General features: G+C 39.4%; 1 protein-coding gene across 1 annotated transcript in view; it reads left to right on the top strand.

Annotated features, from left to right (window-relative positions):
- Positions 1-18,329, top strand: part of LOC128788749 (potassium voltage-gated channel subfamily KQT member 1-like) — a 405,996-nt gene that overhangs the window by 31,696 nt on the left and 355,971 nt on the right. Inside the window, exons 6-10 of the mRNA XM_053944006.1 lie at positions 3,969-4,109; positions 9,138-9,248; positions 9,552-9,647; positions 10,446-10,574; positions 12,481-12,643. Of these exons, the coding sequence (XP_053799981.1) occupies positions 3,969-4,109; positions 9,138-9,248; positions 9,552-9,647; positions 10,446-10,574; positions 12,481-12,643 (640 nt within the window). The remainder of the gene's footprint in view (positions 1-3,968; positions 4,110-9,137; positions 9,249-9,551; positions 9,648-10,445; positions 10,575-12,480; positions 12,644-18,329) is intronic.

Raw genomic sequence — 18,329 nt, forward strand, 5'->3', positions numbered from 1 at the left:
TCTCATTCATTCTGTAAGTAAAAAAAAAATAGCTATGTTACAATGCTATGTAAGAAAATGTACTTTTTTCAAGGGTGTGGTCACAGAGGCAAACGTGGCTATAAATATGTGCATGTCTGCTAAAGCTTTGAAACAATTTTTCTGTAGGAAAGCTCATTAAGCGGCAAGAGTTTAAAAGTTTTGCTGCAGATTTTAAAATATTTCTAATTGAAGGCTTCTTTTTGAGTCTTCATGGAATCTCTTTATGATTAGCTTTATCAATGTAATGGAAAATTATATAATTAACCTTGAAGTCTTGCTTGTCGTGGAATGCTGTGGAGGGCTAATACTCTGCTATTAATCTTCACATCCCACTTGTTTGGGTGGTTAACTTGTTCTTACAAGTGTAGATTTGTTCTCCACATACTGACAAACAGTTACAAATTTCCATGCAGATATTTTTTAATTTTCTATTTGGAAAACTGTTTTTCTGGGACAGAGAATGTGCTGCTCTTAATCCAAACCAATAATTTAATAATAAAAGTTAATTTTCTTCCTTTTATTTTTTTCCCCCAGTACAGTAGGAACCTTTATGTCATGATGGCTGTGCAGAAGTGATGCACACCAAAGTGCTGTGGGATAAAGCCTCCTTTCATACTGTACAACAGGATGACTTTCAATGCTCCAAGTCTGTGTGGTCGTCATTTATTATGCTTGCATTGCCTGGGTATCTTGCTAGGGCAGAGCTGATATCCAAATAACTTTCTCAGCATTTGCTACCCTTACTGACAGAGCTGTTTTGAGAACATTTTTTTCCTGTGGGCGTTCAGAGTTTTAGTCAAGAATCAGGAAATACTCTCTCCAAAATACAACACTTAAATCTTATATGTCACAAGCATAAGAAAGCTCAATGGTTTAAAAGAAAAAAAAAAAATCTTGGAAAAAAAATTCATGAGTAAAGGCACCTGAATTTCTGCTTATCCAAAGAAGTGATTATGGTGATAAATAGAACTCCACAGATCTGTAGTACTTATCCAAGCAGATCACCCACTAGCACATTAAGAAAAAAAAATACCGAGCACACAGCTCTGTATTGACATTGGACGAGTGTAGCTGAAACACTAACACGGTACCAAACGGAAGGAAAAATGGAACCTTTATTCTTGTCCAGCCTCTGAAAGAAATTTTTGTTTAAAAATAAAAATACCAAAACAAAAACACCTCAGCTGCTTTTTCTTCACAGGCAGAGTACAAAGTCCTCATCTATTTTTGGATTTTTTGCGTTTGATACTCTTTCAGAAAACATGGGCCCCTAAACCCTTAAGCAGTGTGAGAAAATGAATTCACATCTTGGTGCCCTGTGAAAATAGCAAGCACTTGTACCTCCCTAGGCCCTGAAGAGCTTAGTAAAGTTGTCACCAACGATTTCCATGTGTTTTGGAATTTTACGTATAGCTCAATTAGCTCACTCAGGCCTGGTTTGGCTGGGATGATCTTCTATTTTCAGCAGGCTGAGTTTATATACCAGCATTTCTTGCCAAAGGCAACAAAACATGAGTTAATATCACATATGGTGGTGGAAAGCCATGGAGAAACCCTGCAGCTTGCTGAAAAACCATGTTAGCCACTCAAACTCCAGGTTGTGAGCCTCTAGGTTGGTTTTACTGCTTCCTCACCTTGCTTTGTGAAGTCTTCCACTGCTCTTAGGACAGGAGGAATTCTTGTATTTTTTCCAGGTGTTGAACTTTGTATTGTGTGGTCCTTATTTTAACTGAAAACAGAGATATAGCTGAGTTTAAAAAAATGTGCTGACTCAACTCTCTCAGTATTCAATTTTGCCTTTGTGTGTTTCTTGTTCTTACTGTTTCCTCTGTGTGTGAATCTGAAAGTCCCTACTGCAAAGAGCCATTTGTTTTAGGCAGTGCTCTTTATTCGTAAGCTCTTATCTAATAAAACCCACATAAATATGTAGTTTTAAGGCCTGATGCCTGCAGAATACCCTTTGTTTTGTGCTCATGTCTCATGAAGCATGTGTTAATTTAAAAAGCTTCTGACTCTCCCTTAAATGAAGTATGCATGACATTGCTGCCATTAATGTTCTTAATAATTAAAGTCTCTCTATACATGTGGAACATGGATTGGTGACATTTAGAGTAAGTCCTAGGCAGTTGCATTTTCATCTGGCCTTTATTTAAAAAGAATTCCGTCTTCAGATGAATAGTACTGGGGCTGAGAGGTGGCAGTGGTGAAATAAACTCAGTAGTTCTGTTGATATTTCAGCCACTTTGAAAGGCTTTCATAAGACTTTGCTGTTTTCCTGCCTGCTTCCCAAAAAGCCAGCACTTAAACCAGAATTATTCCAATTATCATCTACAGTCAATTGTGTATGTTAACAGAAGGAGCTTTTCAAAGCAAGTCATATCTACAAGTACCGGTGCTCCATTATCATGAGATAAAGGTGAGAAAATAAAGGTGACCAGCAGAGAAACTACTGAAACCCCAGGGTTTATTTCCTTTTTTGGCTGTCTTGTTTAGCAAACAGGCCTGCGAAAAGTTAAGGCTTAAATCAAAAGACTTGGCCATGAGCAAGATGAAATACTATCAGAATTCATTATTTAGGTAATCATTAAATGATTAGAGGAAAAACACCCATTTTTCTTTGTGCCAAGACTACTTAAAGGTTTCCTGAACCCAGATTTTAATTAGTGCTGTAGGAGAAGGAAGAATATTTACATTTCCTGCTGCCGAATGTTGGTACTTGATACGAGGGCTACCTTTGCCCAGAAAGCTCTTACAGGGAAATGAAAAGAAAGAAAAACAGAGGGAAGTTTGATGATAAAATGGAACCTTCCCTTACAAACAGTTTAAGAAACATGGGTAGAGTATTACAGATAACCTGTGAAAACCTGACATACTTTAAAAGTAGGGGCAATCTTTCCGAGTCAGGTTTTAATTTTAAATGTATCATATGGGAGTATTTTAATTCCCTTATTGGCTGGGACCCAAGGAGAGAGAAATGACTGTCAAGGACTTAAGATGCCACTGAAGATGTAGCACAACATTCTTTCCTGATAAAGATGGCCAAATCTGTGCAAAGAAAATAAAGGAATGATGCATGCGTGTAAGCTTTAAGTAATTAGAAAGAGCTGTTTTCCCTCATAACTAGGTATTGGATTTCCCTGAAGGGCAGGTGGATATCTCATTTAGCACTGCTTTTAAAAGCTTTATACATCTGTGACACCACACATTTTGGCTTGTTTAAGTGCAACAAGCATTTTCTTTTTTTTTCCTGACAACTGTGAGAATCCTGTATCTAAGTCACAGCAGGTCTGACACAACTCTCCTGCCCAAAAATCTTTAGAGAAAATGGTATATTCACAAGGACTGTAACATGCCCTCACAGAAGTCTGCCCTAGCCTTGTTCTTCAGGACTGAAAACATGACATCTACCTAGCATATTTTATCTTCAGATTTTATTTTAACATGAAACTGTTGAGCATCACTATCCAGTCTTAAGCAGTCTAAACATCAGATACACAGGTTCACTGCTCAGGTATGGCCATAATCACACGACATGGCTGCGATTTCTCAGTGCACTCTTCAGAAAGGGCATTTCTAAAGCTGCTTTGCTACTTTTAAAATGTTTATACAGCTAGTATTTTGAGTAGACAGTTAAGTTGAATGATTCCCATTCCATAATTAGAAGAGAAGTCCCACTCTACATTTAGCTGCCCCAAGGATCAAGCCCAAAATGATGGCTTTTTGAACTATTTATGAATAAAATCTAAGTCAATGTTTTAGCTGTTTTACTGGAGACAAATGTCATACCTGAAATATAACATATTAATTTTTCTACTGTGATGCAAAAACCCCACAGATATTTGCAACATTTTACAATTATAGAATATATATATACACATAAATAAATATATATATATATGTATATAGGATGAAAACATCATATACTTGTTTGTTTTCTCTTTTAATAGGAACTCATAACCACGCTGTACATTGGATTCTTGGGATTAATTTTTTCATCCTACTTTGTTTATCTTGCTGAGAAGGATGCAGTTGATGAGGATGGAAAGACAGGTTTCTCCAGCTATGCTGATGCCCTTTGGTGGGGTGTGGTAAGTCCTCACAAAGAAAATGTGTGTGCAAACAGGGCTCAAGGTTTTCTGTTCAAGTTGTGATCTTTTCAGAAAAACCTTTCATTTCCTTCTTTGCAGAATGTATTTCTGTAGGGAAGCTTGACAACCTCTTCAGAGGGATACAAGCTAGAATTTAAGAAATACAATTAAATTATTGGGGTATTAAATTTTATTGTGAAAACAGGTTAGCAAGTTAGCAAAGGACACTGAATGCTTACAGATATGAAAATTCCACATCTCAAAAACAGTAAAAATCCCCTTCAAAAACTATATCACTTCCTTCAAATTCTACTTAGTTATCTGTAAAAGGTGCATAACTGAAAAACATATTCTATATGTGAAAGTTGGGTTAATGACCCTATTTTTTTTTCTTGATCTTTTTGTGTAAAACTCACTCTCTCAGTAATAATTCAGACCTTGATGCAGGTTATAGATTCCTGTTTTTTGGTTTTTATCTTTAACTTAGATGCTGCATAAGTCTCTACTTCAATGAAGTACACAGAATTATAGGCTATATTACATGTAGCCTGAGTCACCACTCTGTAAGTGGTGCACTATAAAAATATTTTAAACTTGAAAATCCTGTCACTAGGTTGTCAAGTATTCATTTCATCTGCAGAGGATCACCTATGACTGTGCTAAACAGTACAAACACAGAAGAATCAAGTGAAAAAAGAAAAATCCACTCAATGGCCAGATGGACCTGATGATCTAAGGTGCTGGGAAGCAATGAAACCATGAACCAACCCATAGAGCTATCACTTGTTAAAGTCCTCAGTGGAAATGGGATAAAATTTTAAGAACATGAAAACTCATGGTTATAGCTGTGAAGCAACCTGTAGCTAGTGGAAGAAAACAATGGGTGTCTCAGAAGTGGAGTCTGTGCTGCATTTTAAATGAAAAACAATCAGGGTATGATTGAAAGATACCCCATGCCAGCTTTACAAGAGCAAACCAGTACTCTTATTCTCAGTTACTCTTCCAGTATTTGAGCAGTTCACCTCAAACACCAGTGGATCACTTTTAGCATCCAGTTCTATCCATGTATATTACTGCACAAGTAATTTCTGCAGGTGATAAAAATTTCATGTGGACTCAATGTACTCTTCCTACTTTTCCTTGTTATTTTTTTTAGTTATTTTTTTATTTTAGCTCTAGTTTTCCAGAGTTCCTTCATTAGTTGCATTGAGTATTTAGATATGAATTAGAAACACTTTTAATCACTATAAGCTATTGCACTGATATGAGTAAAGAGTTAAAAAAATTAAGGTTAAAAAAGTCAGAGTGTGTTTCTCCAACAGTATTTTGGACTTTGGGAATTTAAAAGGAGTTATGAAGACCATCAGAGAAGCTTAAAATGCACAGTACCTTGTTGAGATAGATGACTTTGGATCTGTGTTTCAAAGTGTGTGGATCGGTGGGTTTTGTTATTTTCCAAAACTTGACTTGCTTTGCGTAGCAGCAAGATAAAATCAGCTCCTCTTTCTCTGGCTGTGTGAGGAACACTGATCAAATTGTTGTTTAAGCTTTTCAGGCATCTAGGCCTCCTCAGCATATAGTGAGTCACGGTGCAGGTGCAGTTCACAGCTGGGAATAGGAACAAAGTGAATCAGTTTCTTTTCCTTTCAAATCTCCTGGAACATAGAAACACAGATGTGGAGTTACTATGGAGTGAAATTTGATTTTTACTTTTGCCTTTCAAAACTGAGCCATTGGAAAAAAAAAAAAAAATCTTGGTTCCAAGTCTTATGTGTCTGACAAAAACCACAGAGTATATTATGGGGAACATTTTGCTTTGAGGAGAAAGTGCAAGCTTGCTGAACTTGATACAAATGACCTGAAAGGTTTAAATACAGGGAAAAGAGAAAATAAAGAATGAATGAGAGTTGGAATTAATTGCTAACTACATTCACCTGCTTCAGTTAAAGGCAAGGTTTTTTTCTCCTAGATTTGGCAGGCAAACAGGTTAAACTGCAAAGACATAACAAAGGCTTGTACTTCACATGAAGCCATTCTTGGGAGTCGTAGCATGTAGGGCATATGTAAAGGCACTTCCAACAGCATGGAATTGCAACCTGTGTCACAGCAGTTGCCCTGTCCCTTTTGGGTACTTTTTTCCTTGGGGAAAGAAGAGCACATAGGAGGCTTTTCTTCTGCTTGCCCTCCCTGCTTGCCTCTTGCTGCTGGTAGTGCTTATTTGCCTTGCTGCAAACTCAGCTATTCTGTACCACTGGACTGGAGTTAAATACTTGCTCCAGTGAATTGGTGTTAATTGGCACAGGTACTTGGGATCAACTGCTCAGAATTTCCAGCAGTAAATTTCCATGCCAGAGGTAGTAGTTGGAATCCCTTTATATTTAGGGTGGTATTTTGAGGTGTTCGGACTCTTCACACCTGAGGACACCTGCCTGTCTTTAAACATCTGAGCAGCCCTGTTGACTTCTACTAAATCAGAGTTCTTCCCTTTTTGAGGCATACATGTGTGTGTTCAGAGCCTGTGTTAGAGCCTGTGCACACAGCTGGAATGTGCCATCATAAATCTCTGTTACAAGAGGTGTCATTTTCCAGAGTCAAGCTCTCCAACATTCTCTGCTCAGAAATACTGATAACTTTGGGGTGTATGAGTAGAAAAAAAATTCTGCTGTGATTAAGAACGCCAGAGAATTACATTATTTATAATCCTTTCCATGTATTCAACGTGCTAATTAGATTACCAACAAGGAACCCTCTTAAGGTAGCCAGGGAAAAACTTCCTGAGACATGTTCAGGCACCTGCAGGAGTCTGCCAGCCAAGTGCCTGCTGTGGAGGTGGAAAATTCATCTTTTCTGTGGTTACAGCTTTCATGCTGTCTTCCATAGTAAAATTAAGACAGCTCAGCATTACTGCAGTTTGGTTTTAAGTCCTGGGTGCTGGAGAACTTAGTGAAAACACCAACAAAAACCACCCCAGAAAAACCAAACAACACCCAAAAAACCCAAGAAGCCTTTCATAAGAAAAAAGAGGGGAAAAGAAGGGAAAAACCACTAACTTTGAACGGTCATCTGGGTACACTGAGGAGCTGAAGTGCTGTTAAAGAAACAACTTTAACTTCCTCCACTGCCCAGAAACACATGCTGCATTTCAAAATTGAATTTTCAGGGCTCTGATTTAGTTTTGGGGACTGGCAAACTCATTGTCCTGCTGGTAGCACACAGCACCTGAGTCACTTGACCAGCCACATTAAATCTAGACAAACACCTGGCAAGGCAGAGCTCCTGCTGAGAGCAGTTTGTAGTTCAAAAGAACAATATTCATTCAAGGATATGGCTACTACAAAGTGGTCTTCATCAAGTGGAAAATTCATGATGAATAAACACAAATATAACTATTTTTTTGGAACTAAGTTTGGTAGTAGTTGCTAATTTTTTTCCCTGCAAATCTTTCTTCCAGCTCTGAGAGTAGGAGGAAACATATTCTTCCCATGCCTTTATTGCTTGATAGTTTCTTCTGAGAAGACTATTTTTGCATAACATCTAAGCATTTGTCAGCAAATTTTTCCATAAAAGGCAGCCTCTTTATAGTCAGTGTAAATTCACATATTCTTTTAAGTCTGTTTTGGCTGTGTTTCTGCTACCATTCAAGGCAAAGTGAAGGGAGGGGGACTAGGTTTGGGGCTGGTACGTCCAAATAAAAGTACATTTTTTCTATTTACAGCTCTCCCCAGTGGTTAGTATTGATGACAGAACTCTTCTGTTCCTCACCAGAAGGTTTTCACTTCTAAGGGATCCAAGCCATGTTTCTCACACCATTTTATGGCAGCATCAGAGCTCTGAGGATGCTGAAAACCCAACACCCCCATGGCCCAGTGTCTGTGTTTTAGACCATGGTCTGTGAGTCTTGTCCTGCTGTGACCATGGTGCTGAGGCCCCTGTCAGGTGTGATTCCTGTGGCTTGCTGTGGGTTCTTGCTTTAGGATCAGCTGATTATCCCCTTCCATTGGGCTCCTTGTTACATCACAAACCTTTCTGATGGACCAGTCTCCACCTGGACCCTCTATTCCTCCTGCTCCAAGTCCTTCCTGACCTCTGGCTCATGATGAATTTTCTTTCATCCTGCTGGGGCTCTTCAGGAATAGCCCCAAACCTCTATCCCACTCAGGTCCTCCTGCCTCTGGGGCTTTTCAGGGGTGGCCTGTCACCTCTGCAGCAAGTCCCGACAGGTCCCAGACCTGAGGGCACTAATTGACCTAATGACCCTGACCAGCATGGCCCCACTGGTGGTGCTCCGTGCACACCATTTCAGCAATATTTCAATATTTCAGCACAGGAGAGATTGTCTGTAGCTCAGCTGCAGCTGTGTCTAGGTATGAGCTCCCTCAGTCCTGATTTCCACCCACGGGATGATGCCCTGCTGTTGTCCCCTTCCTGTGGGCTCGTGTGCTGACCACTTGATCCTAATCCTGACCTGTGGCTTGCTGTCGGACCTGCCTCGTTGTGCTTCTGCATTATAATCCAGACTCTGGGTGGTTGCACTTTCTGCTTCTGTTTTGCTTGAAAGGCCCTGGGTTCTGACTGGAGAGATGCTGCCCTGCTGCCTCTGTTGTCTCCTTTGACTGTGGGCCCCTTCTCCCTGGCCCTGATAAGCAATATCAGATCCAAGTTTAAGCACCTTATGGCTTAAACACAATTCTGAGTGGCCAGGTCCTGTGTTTGTGGGGGAGGAAGAAAGCTCAGCACAAGTCTCAGCTCTGTTCAGGTCTAGCTCTACTGGCAGGCTGACTTTGGGAGATAACACATCCTGGAATGGTTGTGTGTTCCTTCTCTTGCCATGAGGATTCAGTTGGGATGGGTTAGTTCTGTCCTTTTTCACTCCTGTCAGCATGGGTTTCCTTATCCCCAAATCCACTTGATTCACTTGATTCACACCTGTCTCCTGATACTTCAATAATTACTTTCCCCTTCCATTCTTTTTTTCTCATGCTTTTTGGAGGAAAAAACCACTAAAACAGATGTTTGTTCCTGGTGTAGGTAACAGTCACAACAATTGGCTATGGAGACAAAGTTCCCCAGACGTGGATTGGGAAGACAATAGCTTCCTGCTTCTCAGTGTTTGCCATCTCCTTCTTTGCCCTGCCAGCTGTAAGTGGAACTTGAATATCTTCATTAAAGGTGTGTCCACCTCTGTGAATGCCTCTGGCTCCTGTAACCTGTGGATCACAGCAATAAACATGTGCTGTTTATTGAAGTTACACAATTCTGCTGTCGAGCTGCTCAATTTCAGATTTTTTTGTTGGAATCAATAGAACTCTGACAGTGTAGACATTTGAAAATTCATTTTAGAAAATCTTTTATTAAATGTCTGTTTATTCCGGGTGCAAAGTACTTTATTTATGTATGTGAAGCTATATACATGTCTGAATAGTAATTTTGTTATTTTGTTAGGGTATTCTGGGGTCTGGTTTTGCCCTGAAAGTACAGCAGAAGCAACGTCAGAAGCATTTCAATAGACAAATCCCAGCTGCAGCTTCCCTAATTCAGGTAAGGCCACAACAGTAAAATACTAAAATACCTCAGAGTTTATTGGAGAGGGAGTATGGCCTGGAAGTTCAAGTACTGAGAATCACCATTCCTAAATTTAATATAGATCTATAACTTGTGTTTAGCCACTTTGTCACTTTGATCCATGTCAGTAAGTAGAGAAAATGAGATAATTGCCTCTCCCTTTCTGGAAGCTGCACTATACCTGATATTCACAGGCATAATGACACTAGCTGGATGTAGTGAGTATATCTAGTGAAATACTAAAAACATAATAAAAATCTTCATTATAATATTTAATTCATAACTTCCTGTTTATGTTCTTTTAGGTCTTGTGCATCTGCCAAATCCTGAGGTGATGAATGTACAAATACATGAAAAAACACACCTGTTTTTAGAAAAATCTCCCAGCATAACATTCCATATGTTAATATAAAGAATTAAATAGCACCGTGCACAAACATTCATTGTGGCACAGTGCAGAAAAAAGAAAACAAAACATTCAGTGGGGGATTCACTTTTATGGGGGTTGAGTTTGGTTTATTTGGGTTTTTTTTTGTTTTTTTTTTTTTTTTTTGCTGTGGGTAGAGTTTGATCCCAGCTCGTGAGGGGAGCACACTGAATATCTTTGTGTGATGCGTGTGCGTGTCCTCGTGCAAATTGCATCCACCATGGTTGTACTTTATCAGGAGTGGTGTTTACCTGGGGGCTTTGTTCTCAGTTGGATTTGCTGCAAAATTTGCCGTGCAGGAACCCAGTGACTGCTCCTGAACTGAGGTTCTTTGGGTTTCTTTATAGACCCTGTGGCGCTGCTACGCAGCAGAGAAATCCTGCTCCTCCACAGCCACCTGGAAGATCTATGTGACAGCTCCCGTGCAAAATCCCAAAAAGTCTCCAGCGCCATCTAGTCCCGGTCTGAGAAAACAGGTGAAAGCACTGGCAGGGTTGGCTCTGTGCTTGCTTTTCATTTGAAATTATGATTAACTTGCCAAAAGCCTCGTGAAGGGCCTGAGCAGTTTGGATGCCTGAAATACGTTTATTTTCCTCCTGCCACAGCCCATTTAGTTTTGTTTTCCTTAAAATATTCTTGAGGAAAGAATATCTTCTAACTGAATTTGCCTTGTTGGTCAGACAGGTACCAACTCTCCATTGTTTTATGCCCTTTGGAGTCTCCTACTTTCTCAAAGCACAAGACGATGGTGCCACTTTCCCATTCTGCATTCATTTTTCAAGGTAGTTCATACCAGAAGAAGGAGCAAGCCAGTTTAAAAATTTATGTTCAGGCTTAACACGTGGCATACAGCAGCTAGTCTTCTCTGAAGTACTCCATGCTGCTTTTATATCTTCAGAAATTAGGGCAAATTCCCAGGCTGTGAGTGCAGGAAAGCGTGTTTGTCTGTGAAGGTGGAATTGCCCACACCCAGTTCTGTGGTGTCATTGCCAAGCTTGCCAGAAGGGCAGAGTCTGCAGCAGGTCCAGCTCAGGGACCCAGCGTTTCCCAAAGGATGGTCAAGGTCTGCCTTTAGGCAGTGGCACCCCACTGGAGCCTGCTTCCCAGGGAAGAAGGGCTGTACAATTCCCCCTGGCACATGGAGGAAGCTGAAGCAGCCTGATCTGTGTGCGTGTCTGCGTTTTGGTGTTAGTGTGACCTTGCTTTGTCACAGCTGGGGCCAGGAAAAACAGGAGGGAAGAGGTAAAGCAGGAGTAAGACTCCTGTGTGTGTTGCTGAACAGCAAGCAATCCATGATTGGAAAGATGGGAAAAATATATTTTCCCTCTGTTTTCTCTAGTGTTTTTTCTAATATATTATTTGTCTGAACCTCCCTGTGCCCTGTGAGCCCTCATTTAAGAGCATAGTAATGATTCTTTCACCTCTTACCAAAGGAGCTTCTTCTCTTGTTCTTTCTTGGTCTGTGACTTCCTATTTTAAGGTCTCAAATACATACTGATCATTTTGTGTATGTTGTAGCATTTTATTCTCCAGAGGATTCCTATTTTGTTTTCCTGCTATAAGAGCCTGTGGTCTTTGCTTTTAGAAGTATTTTGATGCATGTCAGTGCATCCACTGTCCACAACAAATACCTATTTCTACCATTTTCCCCCCATTTAATTTTCAACATGCATTTGTTTAGCTGCTGCAGAGCTGAGCAGAAGAAGGAATTCTAAAATTCTGAATGTAGACCATAACAAAATAAGAATTGGCTTGACTTTAGATCAAGTAGCCTTGTCCCATATGTGAATATCTTTACCCTGCAGCTCTTTCTGTTGAACCAAACCTTCATTTTTCATTTTAAAGTACCAATTATAGTGTGTTTCTTAGGCTGTCTTTAGGCTTCTAAAATCAGGAAAACTGTTTGGAGGCAGGAGGAAGGATTTCTCTTCTCCTGATGTGCTTAATTTAGCCTTTTTTGGCAAAGGGTGAAGTTTTCTTTAGTTGAATATGCTGCACAGGCCTAGTTCATACTTCAAAGTCTATGGTTATGTTGAATTTAAGCTTTAGAAATATATTCCAGACAAGGTGATATATGCTGAAATCATTAGAATTTTGTATGCCTTGAATTTTGGTCCCAATTTGAGAAATTTTACTAACGGCCTGATTCTTCAGAATGTTCTAGTTGCCTTCTAAGAATCAAATTCTTGCCAGGGTTTAGTTCACAATTCAGAATCAGACACTTTAAAACCATAAACAAAGGTTGTAGCCCTTTCACTGAATTTCAATTTCATTCTTTAAATAAAAAACATACGACCTCAAGTAAATTCATTGTACAGTGAAGCTCACACTTGTCTGTGTATGATAGCATCTTCTGAGATCATTCCATTGCTGCTCTCACAGGCCAGAAGATACAGAAGAAAAGGGAAGCTGGGCTGTGGAAATGGCTCTGCACCTGTAATAAACCCAGGAGAAAATTCCTTGTCTGTTCCCCAGATCACTTATGATCACATTGATGAACAAGAGGACAAAAAAGATGTGTCCTTCTACATTGATGAACCCAAAGGTAACTTACTTATGCTCAGTTTATCATTCTGCAAGAGAAAAACTTACAAAGAGTTGATGTGATGAAGGGAAAAGTTCTATGAAAAAACAATTAGAAGCTAATCAGTAAATCAAGATGCCTCCAGCCAAGGATGGTTGCATAAAAAAAATAGGGGGACATGAATGAAAGGAAGTCTTTGATTCATATATGGTGTGAATATCAAGAGAGCTTTCTTTGTTCACCATCAATTAAGATGTTGGATATATTGTTCATTCTTCTTTTTTGAGTTATTTCAGAGGTGGATGGAAAGCTCAGGTCTACCCCACCTTTTAACTTTACTTCCTTTTACCTCTGAAGGAAGGAAAGCTAAACCAGGAAAAATATTTCTACTTTTTTTTTTTTACAGCACCCTCTTAAACATTGTGCAAACAAATTGCAATAAGAAAAATCAACTATTTTTATGCCCACATCAACTAAGAGGTTTTGATAAGTGGGTTTTTTTCTCTTGCTTTATTTAAAATATTGTGTGTTTATATAAGTGATGGTTGTATTTCAACATGGAAACTGTCTGAATTTCACTGCTGAGTTAACATACTTGCTTTGTCTGTAAAATCCTTTCTTTAAAACTAAGTTTGTAATGGAAATATGAATGTTACAGTGTGAAATATAAAATGGTATTATTTATTATAAAAGAAGGTTTTCTGGAAAGCTGATATTTTTTTTCCCTTTTGCATTGATTTTCTTTGTCTGATGAGGCTGGGACTCTCTTCTGGATCTGCTACATCTTGAACTCATAATCTGAGTTCTGTTCCATACCCAGAGGCATTTCCAGTGCTTTTAGGGTTCTGGGAGAGGGCATGAAGAGTATGATATTTATAACCAAAGTTTCTGCTTTAACTCCACATCTCATAACAGATTATTGTGCTCATTCTCAGCATATTTATTGGGTTTGAACATCTTCTCTTGCTGACCGTGTGGCAGCAGATTTTGCTGAGTGCATTTTTGGTGTTGTGATGTGATGGATGGAAGCAGCAAAGTGCTGAGCTGCTGGTAACAGTCCTGGAGGCCACTAAGATGTTGGGGACTCTGCTGGCTGTACTCAGGACTCTGCCAGTGTATGTTGGTTCACTAAAGCTGTGTTCTCTCAATGGTCATAGTTAATCTGAGCAAAGCTCTGTGTCATAGGAAAGAGAGTGATGAGACAAGCCTGTATCTTTTTCTGCCTGACAGGAAAATGAAAGAATTTCCCCATTTTTTCTGAAAATGTTTTCTTCTTGTACTTTCATTATAGCTGGTTGAATTTATTCTTATTTTCAGAGACAGTCATACATATTATTCCCTTACCAATTAAATTTTATCTATTTTCTTTCACGCTTTGCCTTAGCCAGTGGCAGGGTTAAATCACACTCAATTTGATTTTCCTTATTCATTCCTTCTGTTGCAAAGCTTCCAGGAATGTAGCTGGAGAACTCAATGTCTCAACTGACTGAACATTCTTGACACCTCTTGGAAGTTTAAACCTGATTTCTCTCAGTGAAGTTCTTCTTGCCAGAATTAATAGGCTTCTATTCCTGGGGAGTGGAAGTACTAAGCTTCAAGCCTGTAAATGGGGACATTTTTTTTCCTGTCAAAAAAGCTGAAAACAGAAAAGGCAGAGAGGATCATAATTTGAAAGAGGTATTTGAAAGGGGCCATGCCAGCTTCTATTTGATTGTTGCTGTAGTGGAATATTTAATTCATTGCTGGTGGGGGCTGGATGTTTTGCAGATGATGGCAAACTGCAAGGTTGAATCAGATCATTTTTCTAGGCCTGACCTAGAGGAGCAGAGCTGCTGCTCTAAACCAGTTCTTTGCTGCTCTGGTCAGGTGTGAGAGAGGGACTGTAGGAAGGCCTGAAATAAATGCCAGTCAAGAACAGGCAACACAGTAACAGTCCCACTGATAAAATTCCTTGTTCTGGGCTGAAATAGATAGAAATGTAGTTCAAGTATCCTTGAAAAAGGAGACATTTGCCTTAATTTAGCAATGGCATTATGTGAACACACCTTTTCTTCTGGAAATAGAATTTTTCTAGTGACACCTTGTTCATGTATCCACATCCGCCTATCTTACTCTAGGCTTGCTCAAACCTTGCTTAGGAGGCAGATCTTCCCAAGCTGGGCAAAAATGCTTTCCTTTATTTCTATGAAGAAGGTTGGAGAAAAGGGAAACCTTGCAAAACAGAGATGATCAACATTAAGGTTTCTGAGAGGTTTCTGTGTCTGTGGAATAAAAATCCCCATGTATTGGATAGTGCATAGTATAGAAACAAGACCTTTATTCAGCAAAAATGATAGAGTTTTGAAACAAAAACTTGATAGCCTAAAAGAAAAATTACTCCTGACCTCTGCACTGTGCATGGGGTTCTGGATGTGACTGATGAAAAGTGATCTGTGGCACTCAAAATTTGTCCATCCTTACAGAAAGGAAAAGGCCAAAAGTCTTCCACAATAATAGTTTCCTTGTTGGAAATCAAACCTCTTGAAATGAAGCTATTTAGAAAGAAATCAATAAGGAAAAACTAAAATAAACATAGAGATTCAGGAAGTTCTAGAGAATAACTGCGATGCCGAGTCATAGAATGGCATTGCATAGAATGGGTTGGGTTGGAAGGGACCTTAAGGATCAAAGAATCCTGGAATTATTTGGGTTGGAAGGAATCTTGAAGATCATCCAGTCCCACCCCCTGCCATGGGCAGGGACACCTTCCACTATCCCAGGTTGCTTGGAGCCCCATCCAGCCTGGCCTTGGACACTTCCAGGAATGGGGCAGCCACAGCTTCTCTGGGCAACCTGTGCCAGGGCATCACCATCCTCACAGGGAAGATTTTCTTCCTAATATTTAATCTAGATACGTCCTCTTTTAGTTTCAAACCATTCCCCTTGTCCTGTCAATGTTTGCCCACATAAAAAGTCCCTCTGCAGTGTTTTTGCAAAGTCCCTTTAGGTGCTGGAAGGCTGTAATGAGATCTCCCCAGAGCCTTCTCTTCTCCAGGCTGAACAAGCCCATCTCTCCCAGCCTGTCTGTACAGGAGAGGTGCTCCAGCCCTGGGAGCATCTTTGTGGCCCTCCAGTGCAGTATTTTTTCATGGGTGTCTTAGCTTCAACTAAGGAACTATTTCATACCAGGGTGTATGATTTAATATTTTCATGTAGTGATTTAAAACCCTCAGTCATTTCATCCTTACCTGAGATTATATCCATAAGTATTCTCTATATTCCTGAAATTATTCTTTACTTGTACTTTTGCCTATCCTTGTACCTACTCCTCTGCAGCAGGGTCTGTTATCAGGATGACAAGATATGTGCAAGCCCTCTGACATCTTTAATGTTCCTGTAAGGTTTAAAGAAGGCACTCAAGTATGAAGATTGTAGTTAATTAGAAGAGCAAGAGTGAGTGGCAGGTCACAGAGATTGATCATTCCAGAGAACGGAAACAGCATTTTGGTGTAACTGGAATTTTCTAGATGCATTTTGAGTTTTTTCTTTAAATAGCAGCTATTCACCACAATGCATCCTTCACAAAATGAACCAAATAGCTGTTTCACAGTGCTTTTTATTAGGGATGAAAAAAAAATTGAAATTTGAAAGTTTTTAGACCTTGAAGGTCAGCCTCCTGGGACAGCTCCAGCAGATGGAATGTATTATTCTCTGTCAGCTGTTGTAGGTTGTATACACAACTCATTATTGTTAGATTTGTCAAAGTCACAAGACTCTCATAGTGATAAATCTCTGCTGGGCTAAAAATAAAATTCCCTGATTATCACAGTGCTTTTCTGTTTGATTTTTGGAGTTTCTTGTATGCTGATGTATGCACAGTTTAAAGCAAAACTGCACAAAAGCAAATTTTTACCAAGAGAGCGGAGAGCACTGCAGTTTTCTCTGACCCCCTTACCTTTGTCATCCGTCTCACTTAAAATATGGAGTAGTGTTAATGTTGATTTATTCTGTCTGTAATGCCAGTTTGGATGTTGACTTTCCAGCAGCATTCACCTGTCTGGAAATGATCTGGTTTTTCCCAGAGACTGGTTGCATTTCCCATTGGGAAAAGGGGCTGCTTTCCCTTAATAGTGTAGATGGATTACAGTCTGCAGTACATATAAAGAAGCAAACATTTTAAGTGAAGTGAATTCAGAGATTCCAGTGCTGACAAGCTGAAAGAAAGGTGAGAAAAAACACGTGGCCAAAATTAACAGAATAAAGCAAACACCAAAGCTTTTGAGAGTCTGCATAACTGTCAGTAAGTCTGAAAATCATAAATATAAAGGTATGCACCAAATCAGCATGAGAAAGTATCCAGATACCAGGCTTCTGACAAATGTCATGCTCTTAAGGAGGTGGCTTTAGCAGTGAGAATTTGTGGTCAGTGCAGAGCTGTTCAACGTCTGCATTTGTCTGTCAGTTCAGGACTTGCACTGATGGTACTTGCCCAAGTGTAAGAATTGTGAAAACACCTCTCTACCAGAAAGTTTTCAGTCTTTACTGGTTCAGCCCTGGCTGCCCTGAGTGAGAACTTCCAGTGAATTCTGTGGTTTATCTCTCATGGCCAAAGTTGATGACAGGACTGGGGGTGGGGATGGGGCGAGGGGAGGTGCAGGAAGAGAACAACTAACTCTGCCAAACCCACTCTTACTTTTGATTAAATCTGGCCACTTTTGAGGTTTAAAAATTTATTTTTGTTCTACATTTATTCAACTCTCTGTTGTGCCTGATTTAAGACCAGGGTTTGGATCACTGGTCACATCAGATTTGAGCAGGGGCTTTGTACCAGATGTTCCCAGAGACCGTGGCAGTGCAGAGTAAGGGAAGGTGTTTGCAGCTCCCTCAGGCTTTTTCTAGACACTATCAGCACAGCAGTGGGGGGGAAATAATCATAATTATGAGTTGAAAAGGAGGGCATACCCCAGCAAAATGTTTTGCTGCCAAAATGAGTATTTCCGAAAACTGTTAAAGCATCAAAAATGTAGAAAATTAGAGAAGCAAATAAATTGTATTTGAGTCAACATATTGATTAATAATGACACAGAGGGAGTGTTTTAAAGTGAGATTATAAATGGACCTGATAAATTGTGAAGTTTTTGGTAAGCTCTTTCACAGTACTGTTGCAGCTCTGCTAATATTTACTCTGAGATTCAGAATATACATAGTCCTGCTGTGTGAGGGTCAGGGCAAGAGAAGGAAGGAAGGAAGTCCAACACCCTGTCATAGAAATCTACTCCTGATGACAGAGTCAGTAATTGGGTTTCTCTTTTGATATATTTGAGGAATCAGCAGAATCTTCTCACTAAGTGCAGGCCCTTGTGGGGTTTTTGTGACATCTGTATTAGAAGAATCTATTGACTTGGGGGAAAAAGAGAGAAATGAAATAAGGGTTTTCAAGAATGGAAAGTCACAGTTAATAGATAAGGTATGGTAGAAAGTAAGTTAAGAAGTTATTATTATACTAATAATAAGGTGTTCTGTATCAAAAAGGGTGAGCACACATTATAAAAGTAAGAACTAGAATTTAGTGCTAGAATAACTGAAATCTTCACCTAATTAGTCCAGATCTAATTGTTACAGAAGAGACTCAGATGCAATGTTTTGGTGGTTTTTTTTTTTTTTGTTTTTTTTTTTTTTTTTTTTTTTTTTTGTTTTGTTTTGTTTTGTTTTTAATAATTAAAAATCT

The sequence above is a fragment of the Vidua chalybeata genome, chromosome 5 (genome assembly GCF_026979565.1).
Source record: "Vidua chalybeata isolate OUT-0048 chromosome 5, bVidCha1 merged haplotype, whole genome shotgun sequence".
Taxonomy (NCBI): domain Eukaryota; kingdom Metazoa; phylum Chordata; class Aves; order Passeriformes; family Viduidae; genus Vidua; species Vidua chalybeata.